The sequence below is a fragment of the Fukomys damarensis genome, unplaced genomic scaffold, assembly GCF_012274545.1.
Source record: "Fukomys damarensis isolate Sample0158 unplaced genomic scaffold, DMR_v1.0_HiC HiC_scaffold_7, whole genome shotgun sequence".
Lineage (NCBI taxonomy): Eukaryota > Metazoa > Chordata > Mammalia > Rodentia > Bathyergidae > Fukomys > Fukomys damarensis.
Window position 1 is genome coordinate 40,451,821 of NW_022900919.1, and position 8,521 is coordinate 40,460,341.

At 48.1% G+C, this 8,521-nt stretch overlaps 1 protein-coding gene across 7 annotated transcripts in view; it reads right to left on the reverse strand.

Moving 5' to 3' along the window:
• Positions 1–8,521, reverse strand: part of Shld1 (shieldin complex subunit 1) — a 123,324-nt gene that overhangs the window by 114,253 nt on the left and 550 nt on the right. For 4 of the 7 annotated variants that reach the window (XM_010607519.3, XM_010607517.3, XM_010607520.3 and 1 more), the window contains exon 2: positions 678–850. In XM_010607519.3, coding sequence (XP_010605821.3) covers positions 678–846 — 169 coding nt within the window. In that variant the 5' untranslated portion in view covers positions 847–850. Of the gene's footprint in view, positions 1–677; positions 851–8,094; positions 8,116–8,521 lie in introns of those variants that run through there. The other 3 variants (XM_010607516.3, XM_019205050.2, XM_010607522.3) reach the window with 3 other exon arrangements.

The following is an 8,521-nucleotide window of genomic DNA, read 5'->3' on the forward strand; positions in this document are numbered from 1 at the left end:
TGTAGCCCAGGCTGGTCTCGAACTCATAGCAATCCTCCTGCCTCAGCCTCCCGAAGGCTGGGATTACAGGTGTGCACCACCATACCCGGCCTCTCTAAACTTAAAACAACATCTATGGCAAACAATACCATCACTCCCTGAATTAAACCAAACCCCAAAGATTTTGTGGATGACTCTGGCACTCAGAGAGGTTAAGAAATAAGTGCCAAGTCACACAGCCCTAAGTGGCAGATCTGAACTTCCAATCCAGGTTCACGGACCCCTAAAGCAGGTGAGAATGCAAAAGAGAATGGCCTGGCCACTAGAGGTGTCACCACTTGCATTGAGCAATTATCATCAGGCTTCAGTAGCAGGCTGGCTAGCACTTCAGTCAGGAAACATCCAAGACAGCTGCTTGAGCACAGAGCACACTGGAACTGCGACTCCCTCAGCACCTGACAGGCACGCACAACATACAGTTCTCCCCGCTCTGAATACACTGGAGGGAGATCAGAAAGGCCCAGAAGAAAGCCCTCAGGAAGCTCCTCCCTCCTGGCTTTGAAATCTGGCCCAGCCCTGCCTGGCCAGGTGGGGTCTCCTGACAAAATGCCCCTTCCGCTGAGAGACGCCAACTGGCATGGGCTGTGCGTGCGGCCCGCAGTGGTATCAATGTGGTTTGTGTAAATGCGGCTCATTACCTGGCTCCACATCAGAAGAGCAGGGGACAGAATGGAAGTCCGCAGAGCTCAGGCTGTCTCCGCCGACGCCCACGCTGGGGCCAGGTCTCCGCAGCAGCACGTAGTCTCCGATTGCACTGGCTGAGGGAAGGTCCAAGCTGTCCCCCCGCGGGCTCTCTGCAGCGGCCATCGCCCTGCAGCGGGGAGAACAAAGCGACTCAGCAGAGCACACTGCACAGCCCCACCTTCCTGAGATGAAGCCTCCGCAGGCCGGAGGTCTCCCTTCGCGCTACCTACCGGCTGGCTCTTCCTTAGACCCACTACTCTCATACCCTGTTTTCTTCCCAGGAGAAAGGTTCCTGGCAGAAAGAAACCATTAGTAATTTCAGCGAGAAAACAGGCTGCACGTCTGAAAATGGGGATGATTCAATCACAGAAATACTGGGTAGCACTACGGTAAATCAAGCACTATCTGATGAGCCAGGCATGACAGCCAGCACCTGGAATCCCAGCACACAGGAGCTGAGGAAGGGAGATCACGAATTTGAGGCCAGCCTGGGACACAGAGCAAGCTCTCCAGGCCAGCCTAGACCTCATAGTGAGACTCTACCTAAAACAAGTATTTGATGAGGGAAAATTATGATATATTAAATACAAAAAGATTTAAATAGGCAGGGTTTGATCAAGGTTTTATAAAGTAAAATTGTGTGTGTATATGTACATACGTGTGTGTGTGTGTGAAATATAGGGACATAAAGCTAGAGGCAAACATTATAGAGTACTAGGGCGCTTGCCTAGCATGCAAGGCCAAGTTTCATCCCCAGCACTGCAAAAAAAAAAAAAAAAAAAAAAAAAAAAAAAAAGAAGGTAGCTGGACATGGTGTCACACACCTGTAATCCCAGCACTCCAGAGGCTGAGGCAGGAGGATCTCCTCTAGGTTGAGGCCAGCCTGGGCTACATAGTGAGTTCAAGGTCAGGCTGAACTACACAGAGAGATCCTATATCTAAAAGAGGAAAAATTAGAGGAAAGGAAAAAAGAACGGTCTGAAAGGATGTGTGCCTCATTAATTTCAGTAACTATCTGGGTAAAGAAATCACAAGGACTTACATTCTCCTCTCAGGCCTACGCAGTCAATGAACAAAGCAGTGTTTGTGCCAGGCCTTGGCAATATAAAGGTGACGTCACAGACCCTCCCTCAAGGTGACCCCACTCAGAGATGACGATGTCAACACAGAATCACCACAGAGAGGACCCAGAAAGGGGCCACAGCCATCACCCTAGGTAAGGGGTGTGCCAGGCGTGGCTGTGGCCTGAGGACAGCACGAACTGGAGAGAAACTGCGTGGACAGCTGCACTCAGCAAGGACACTGGGGTCTGAAGGGCGAGTCAAGGACCGGCCACACTGATAACTGAGGGCCGATCGCCATGGCTTGGGCTGGACGGCCACGTAGCCTCCTCCTGCACAGGCTCCGGGAGGACACCAGGCCTCACCGGGGCCCTCAAGGACAGCTTGAGTGTTTCTTGTCAGCACCAGCCATTCTCTCCGGGCCCAGGACCACTGCAGGGCTTCAGGGTAACCCTGGCCCAGGGAGACCCCTCTGCCTCTCGGGCGCAGGCACCACAAACTTTAGGCCACTCAAGGTGTCGTGTGTGCCATGGGAGTAATGGTCACATCTGCACACACGGAGCGGACGGCAGCTAGATCTGCATGCCCTGAGCCCAGTAACCCTGGCAGCAGCCTCGGCAGCAAGGGTTCAGACACCGGCAGTGGCCAGGTGACAGAGGAACAGGTGAACTAAGCCAGGGCCAACATAGGACAGAGATCAAGAATACATTTAAGAGTCAGAACTGGCCATGCCAGCACACACCCGTAATCATAGCTACTTGGGAGCCTGAGGCAGGAGGACTACAACTTCAAGGCAAGCCTGGGCAATTTATTAAGACCTTATCTCACAGTAAAAAAATTCAAAAAGGCTGGGTTGGATCTCAGGACTCCTTGGGTTCAGTCCCCAGCATCAGGGAGGGGTGTGTGCTGGGAATCAATGAAGAGAAATAGCTTAGGTGACTTGGTTTTATTATCAACTGAGTTACAGAAGACTGGAGAAGGAAGAGGCTTCAAAGGAGGCAGTAATTCCAAAACAGAGGACATTACACAGCCATCAAAATGATAGAATATGAAAGGCAGGCATGGTGTAGCACACCTGCAATCCCAGCACTTGGGAGGTCAGAACAGAAAGATCATTGTGGGTTTGAGGACAGCCTGGACTACAGAGTAAGACCCAGTCTCAAAAAATAAAACAAAACAAAAAAACCCTGAAAGATCTCAAAGGCATATGTTTGAATGAGAGGAGCAATTTCAAAATCAGACACACAGGCTGGGCACATCTATAATCCCAGAACTCGGGAGGCTGTGGCAGGAGGATTGCTGTGAGTTTGAGGCCAGCCTGAATCACAGAGTGAGACCCTGTCTCAAAAAAACCAAAATCAGACACACAAGCTTAACCACCACATGGTTTCTCTTCTATGAGAAACCTAAAGTACAAATAGAGAGCAAAATGGAAGAAAGTAGGAAACAAGGAGAGAGATCTTCTGCAAATGGGAAGACCAAGAGGCGGAGGGAGGGGAAGGGGAGGGGATTGAAGATGTGTTATGCACAGGTACCAACTCCCTCGATGAATGCAGTCATTATGTGCTGTGAACATATAAAAGACACACTTTCAGGGTAACATGAGCGGCTCACATTTAAACATCGTCCAACTCTCCATGCCCGCCATAATGACTGGCAGCTCCCCCACAGGAACTCATGGTGGAGGGAGCCCCGCCTGTGCCCTCACTCACAGCCAGACTCAGACCCAAAGGGAGAAAAGTGGCCCGGCAGCCATGGAGAACTCAGCCCCAGCCTGTGTCCACCCTTGCTCAGTGCACAGCCTGCGCCACCAGACAGGCAGGGATGGGAAGACAGAAGCAGATCCACACGGGACCTGGCGGGTCCCTCCTGCTTGAGAGCAGAGTCACACGAGGCATGGACATGCCCTCGGCAGAGTGCGCAAAGAGTGATCTGTTTCTGCACCCCCTGGGTGTTGGTCAGCAGCATCTCAGCCTCCTCTTCCTCCTCCTAACAACACTGCAGACTCCTCTCCTGGAAGGAGGGGACACACAGGTCCCCGGAGGACACTGCCACACCCTGCAACTCATAGAGCCATCGATGCAAGTGTCAAGGGACACAAGGAGCCCTTCTTGAAAACAGTGTGCTGATGGGACAGCTTCCGCTCTGAGAATCAGTTCTATGCAGTGCCAAGGACACCGCAGACAAGGCACTGGGCCAAAATAAAAGCCTCCCAAGGCCTGCCTGGGACAAAGCACTCATGGGCGCGTCTCTTTCTTCCAAGTGTACCATTGGGGCCGCAGCCAATCTGGCAGGCAAAGGCGCAAAGGGACAGACAGCCCTCCTGTTCCCAAACAACCGGGGCCGGCGAGCAAAACACAGGGATTATCCTTCACCCCCAAACCTCTGATACGTGGATCAACTTGCTTCTCTAGAAATGCTTCTCGTGCACTTTTACAGTTCTTTAGGCCAGATACGAGGGTGACACCTGTAATCCCAGCACTCAGGAAGCTGAGGCAGGAAAACTGCAAGCCCAAACCCAGCTTTGGCAACTCAATGACTCAGCAAGACCCTGTCTCAAAGAATGAAAATTAAAATACGGTGACCCGGCTCCATGGAAGAGTACCTGCCTAGCCTGTGTAAGGCTCTGAGTTCAAAACCCGTTGGGAGGTAAAGGAGGTGGCACAGGCCTGTAATCCACTACTCGAGGGGGTCCAGGCAGTGCAAATTGGAGTCCAGCTTGGGCAACTCAGCAACTTAATGAGACCCCATCTCAAAATAAAAAAAATGTTTTAAAAGGTTGGCAATGACTACCCCAAAAAATAAAATATAAAACTAAGAAGGGGCTCACTTCTTCAGCTCTACCTCTGTTCTGTGGAGCTCCCTGACGTCTTCCCTTCCAAAGAGGCCTTTCTCGGACTATTCCCCCTCCTCTTTCCCTGCCGGGCTGCCTGTTCACTACTCCTCCGCCCGCCCAGACCCCTCTCCGGGCCTTAGAATCCACCTAGACCCAGCCCTCTGTAAGGAAAGTTAAAACTTTAAATTGGAAAGGCTTGGGTTAAGGCTTTCGGCTCTCTAAGGCGCATAATCACTAGTTCACCTCTTCTTTCCCTGGATACCTGGCCAGTTCCCTGGAAAAAAGCATGAAGGACTTTGTTAAAAAGACCAGATGTTCTTAACATCAAGATAAGGAATGTGATGCATTCCGCCCCTCCCGGACCCCTGGCCAGGGCCTGGTTGGGACGTGACTGCAAGCACATTCACCTTTTTCGCGCCAAAAGTACAGGTAGTTTTACTACCTATGTCTAGAGAACTATATAAACAGCCCACCTAGCCCAGGCTGCTGCTGCTGTCTTACGCCCGGGATTGAGACCTGCAGCCAAGCATGCCGGTTGTTGCCAGAGAGCCTAAGGGTAATTTCCCGGATAGAGTCCCTCTTGCTGTTAGAGGACTCTCTTTCTTTGTCCTCTCCATTCTTACTTTTGTTTTCTGTGTGCGCATATCCTTCAATAAACTTTCCCTTTTGTACTGATTTAAGGCTGGTGGACGTTCTTTTAGCGGATCGAGCCAAATTAATTAGGAGACCGTGCACGGCAGATTCAAGGCTGGTGGACGTTCTTTTAGCGGATCGAGCCAAATTAATTAGGAGACCGTGCACGGCAAAGGGCAATAAATAAAATTTGTCCTTACACCCTCTTCCCACCTCAGCTAACAGCCTCACTGGACCTCCCTGGGCCTGCTCTCGAAGGCCATTAAAACTGCCTCCCTCTGCAGGGAGCTGAGTGTCACTCTTCCTGTTCTGGCTTGTACAGTTTACATTGCATATTTTTTGAAGAAGTTTATATACCTTCTTGGAAGTCACTGTGGAAAGAGTCAGAAATCAGGACAGTCTTTTCCTTAATATCCATTTAAAATTGAATCATTTCATGTTAGTGGGACTGTTAACTTATCACCAAGCAAGACTATTTATAACTACTTGTGGCCTAAATGCATTAATCCTGGTGAAAGATGAAGCTTCACAGTACTGTCTTTATTCAACACATTAACCAGCTTAAAACAGACCTTTATCAAATAGCAGGCAAAGAATTTCAAGACAGACTATAAAATCACATAATCTGAAAAGTAGTGTTTCCTGATGAAAGAGCTCTCAAGTTGCTTGTAAAGCTAATCTAATTAAAAAGATGTATAAATGTTTTTAAAAAATGCCTGGCATGGTGGCACACAACTGTAATCCCAGTACCTGGGAAGCTGAGGGAGGAGGATCTCCAGCTCAGGCTACATAGTGAGTTCAAGGCCTGCCTCAATGACATAGCGAGACCCTGTCTCAACCTCCCCAAAATTATACTGACATCAAGACTAGAAAAACATATCACAAGACAACCACAGACCAATATTATGAACACAGTCACAAAAATTCTTGACAGAATACTAGCAAACTAGACATCTGGCAATACATAAAAAGGGTTCTAGTCCAGGGACTGGGGGTGGAGCTCTGGGTTCAAGAACCACCACCCCACCATGAACGGAGGGGGGAGAAGCAAGGAGAGGAGGGAAGGGAAGGGAAAGCACTCGGGAGGCTGAGGCAGGAGGATCGCCACATGTTTGAGACTACCCTGGGCTACATAGTGAGTTCAAGGCCAGCCTGAACTACATAGCAAGGCCTTGTCCAAAAAGTGTAACATAGAAAATAGGAATACATTAAATAAGTGTAAAATATGTACACTAAAAACTATTTTAAAATGTTGGAAGAGAGGCCAAGGATTTAGCTCAGTGGCACCACACCTGCCTTGCAAGTACAAGGTCCTAAGTTTGATCCCCGGTACCCGGGAGAAAAAAAATGTTGAAAGAAATTAAAGATCTAAAAAGAAAGAAAAATATTAAAAATGTAAAAAATGAAAGACACTCATGGATTGGAAGACTTAAGATTTAAGATGGGATCATTCTCGAAATTTATACCCCAGAAAATCAATGCAGTTTTTAACCATAATCCAATTGGCTTTTTTTATTTTGACATACATTGATAAAAGTGTTCCAGAAATTTACACGGAACTGCAACTCAGAACCATCAAAACAATCTTGAAGAAGAACAAAATCAGAGCACTGTTTTCTGATTTGAAAACTTAACAAAATGGCCAGGCATGCTAGTGCATGCCTGTGATCCTCACACTCAGAAGGCTGAGGCAGGAAGATCACAGGAGCTCAAGGCCAGCCTGCAGTGCATAGCAAGACCTTGTCTCAAATAACAAAACAAGCCAGGCATGGTGGTGCCCGCCTGTAATCCCAGCACTCAGGTGGCTGAGGCAGGAGGATCGTTGTGAGTTCAAAACCAGCCTGGGGTACACAGTGAGTTCCAGGTCAGTCTCAACTACCTAGTGAGACCCTGTCTCAAAAAAACAAAACAAAAAAAAAAGAAAACAGGGATGGACAGTCTCAACCCAAGAGAGAGCCTGTCTCAAAAAAACAAAACAAAAAAAAAAGAAAACAGGGATGGGGATTTAATTCAGTGGTGCTGCTGCCTGCCTCACAAGCACAAGGTCCTGAGTTCGATCCCCAGTACCAAACACAAAACAAAACAAACTTACAATAAACTGCAGAATTAATTGATTGTACAGTACTGGTGTAAGGCCTGACATACACATCAGCAGCTAGACCTGCAAGTCCAAAAGTAAAATCATACTGATGGGCAATCGATAAGGCACTTCGGAAAATAGTTCAGCAGCACCTCGATCGATTAAACGCAGAATTTACACTTGGACCAGGCAATTCCATTCCTAGGTGTGTGCTAAAGAGAAAAACCATGTCCACCTAATACCTGTACACAATGTTCACCGCAGCTTTACTCAGAGTAGGAAAAAAATGAAAGTAACCCTCATATCCACCGAATGACCAACAGAAAAACAAAATGTGTCACATGCATGCATGGGGCATTGTTTGGTAGGAAGGAATCAAACTCAGGGTGCTACAGGTTTTGACAACACTATCCCTCACAAGGTGACAGACTAAAAGCTAGTCATGCTGGGTGTGGTGGCACACGCCTGTCATCTCAGCACTCAGGAGGCTGTGGCAGGAGGATGGATTGTTGCAAGTTCAAGGCCAGCCTGGGCTATATAGTGAGTTCAGGGTTAGCCTGAACACATAGTATGACCCTGACTCAAACAACCCCCCACCCACCCACACACACACAAAACTGACACACTGCTTAGCTGCATTTTACCAAATGTCCAAATTAGAAAACCTACAGAGACAGAAAGCAAGTTAACAGCCTAAGGCTTGGGGGAGGAACACGGTCAATGGAGAGCAATGCTGTTGTGAACTGGGACCAGCGACATACCTGTGGGTACAGCTGCTTTCTCTGTGGTGAAGAAAATATTCTAAACTTAGATTGTGATGACATTCCACTTAGAAAAATTCTATGGTATCTGAATAGAAATTTCTCTAAAAAGCTATTTTTTATTTTTTAGTTTTTGCTCTTGTTTTTTTGAGACAGGGTCTCACTATGTTGCTCCGGCTGGCCTCAAATTTACAGCGATCCTCCTGCCTCTGCTTCCCAAGTGCTGGGATTACAGACATGTGTCGCCATGCTCCACCTAAGAAAGCTACTTTAAAAAGAGAAAAAAAAACAAAGAAAAGCTATTTTAAAAAAAGAAGCCGGGCGTGGTCGCACACAAGCTATTTTAAAAAAAGAAGCCGGGCGTGGTGGCACACGCCTGTAATCCCAGCACTTGGGAGGCTGAGGCAGGAGGATCACTGTGAGTTCA